Below are 1,090 nucleotides of genomic sequence, written 5' to 3' on the forward strand. Positions count from 1 at the left end.
GCTGTTGATTATCATTCTGTGCTCAGGCTGCTTTGAAAAACATTGGATTTGTTCCTAATTTAGTACCACAACAAAAAAAAAGTTTTCCTTATTTGTCATGTTCAGGTGGGTTGCACAGGGGACAAAAATAATAATAATTAAAACCAGACTTGGGTCGAACTCATCTGCAGTGTGAACGCAGCTTTACATCCCTGTAAATGTTACCTCATCAGAAATCTGCTGGGCCAGGCGAATAGCTACATTACGCAGCATGCACTCAGAGGCAGGGTTGGGAATGTTCTGCAGGGCACTCTGAAGAACCAGCGCCTGGTCGTGAGTTGCCTGGTTTATCTGTGCATAATTGTTCAGACAGAGACAGACTTGTTAACTATGGCAGGTTCAGTTCTAAGAAACCAGTTATACATGTTTGTCTGTTTGCGCAAGTTGTGTGTAAAGCCTAACCGGAGAGACGGGAATATTTCCCTCAGCGTTGGGCTGACAGGCCTCAGCCACAGCTTTCACGTGTCCAAAGCCAACTGCAGTCAGAAGAAGCTTAGCGATCTTCAGAGCATTGAGGTAAGCCCCTCGGCGTGTCTCCATGTCCGCTGAAGGGAGGAAGTTGTTCCTGGTGAGCATGCTCAGAACCAAGGGCAGACCACCACTCTTTAGGAAGTTGTACTGAAAGTCGCTAGCATCCTCCCCCAGAGTGGCACTAGCTGGCATCAGCAACGCATACACAACCTGCAAGAGTGAGAAAAACAGCTTCAAGACTACTGGGATATTTTTAGCTGATTTAACAGGATGTTTGGTAAAGACTTGTATTTATATTAAAGTAATATTGCTGAGGTTCATGTAAGAACAAATAAACAGCACAAAAATACATCAACAGCCATGTTTCCATCCAACTGAAAAGAAGAAATGCCAATTAGGCACGTTTCCATCTAAAAGTACCATTTCATCAGATGACGTTACGCTTGGCTGTAACCAGGGTTCGACAAGATTTTTTTTCTTTACCTGCTCTGTTGGGCAGGTGACAAAAAATGTTACCTGCCCGAAACAAAAATGTTCAAAATTTGATAAGATATAAGAAAAACGTGTACTGTATTTGTAC

The 1,090-nt window shown here is 43.1% G+C and overlaps 1 protein-coding gene across 6 annotated transcripts in view; it reads right to left on the reverse strand.

Moving 5' to 3' along the window:
* LOC106536854 (probable ubiquitin carboxyl-terminal hydrolase FAF-X) overlaps window positions 1-720 on the reverse strand; it is a gene marked incomplete at its 5' end in the record, with an annotated part of 19,891 nt that extends 19,171 nt beyond the window's left edge. For all 6 annotated transcript variants that reach the window (XM_014034196.1, XM_014034193.1, XM_014034195.1 and 3 more), the window contains 2 exon segments: window positions 205-330; window positions 442-720. In XM_014034196.1, coding sequence (XP_013889650.1) covers window positions 205-330; window positions 442-720 — 405 coding nt within the window.
* Window positions 721-1,090: the final 370 nt, after the last annotated feature.

Source organism: Austrofundulus limnaeus, unplaced genomic scaffold (genome assembly GCF_001266775.1).
Source record: "Austrofundulus limnaeus strain Quisiro unplaced genomic scaffold, Austrofundulus_limnaeus-1.0 Scaffold2006, whole genome shotgun sequence".
Classification (NCBI taxonomy): Eukaryota; Metazoa; Chordata; class Actinopteri; order Cyprinodontiformes; family Rivulidae; genus Austrofundulus; species Austrofundulus limnaeus.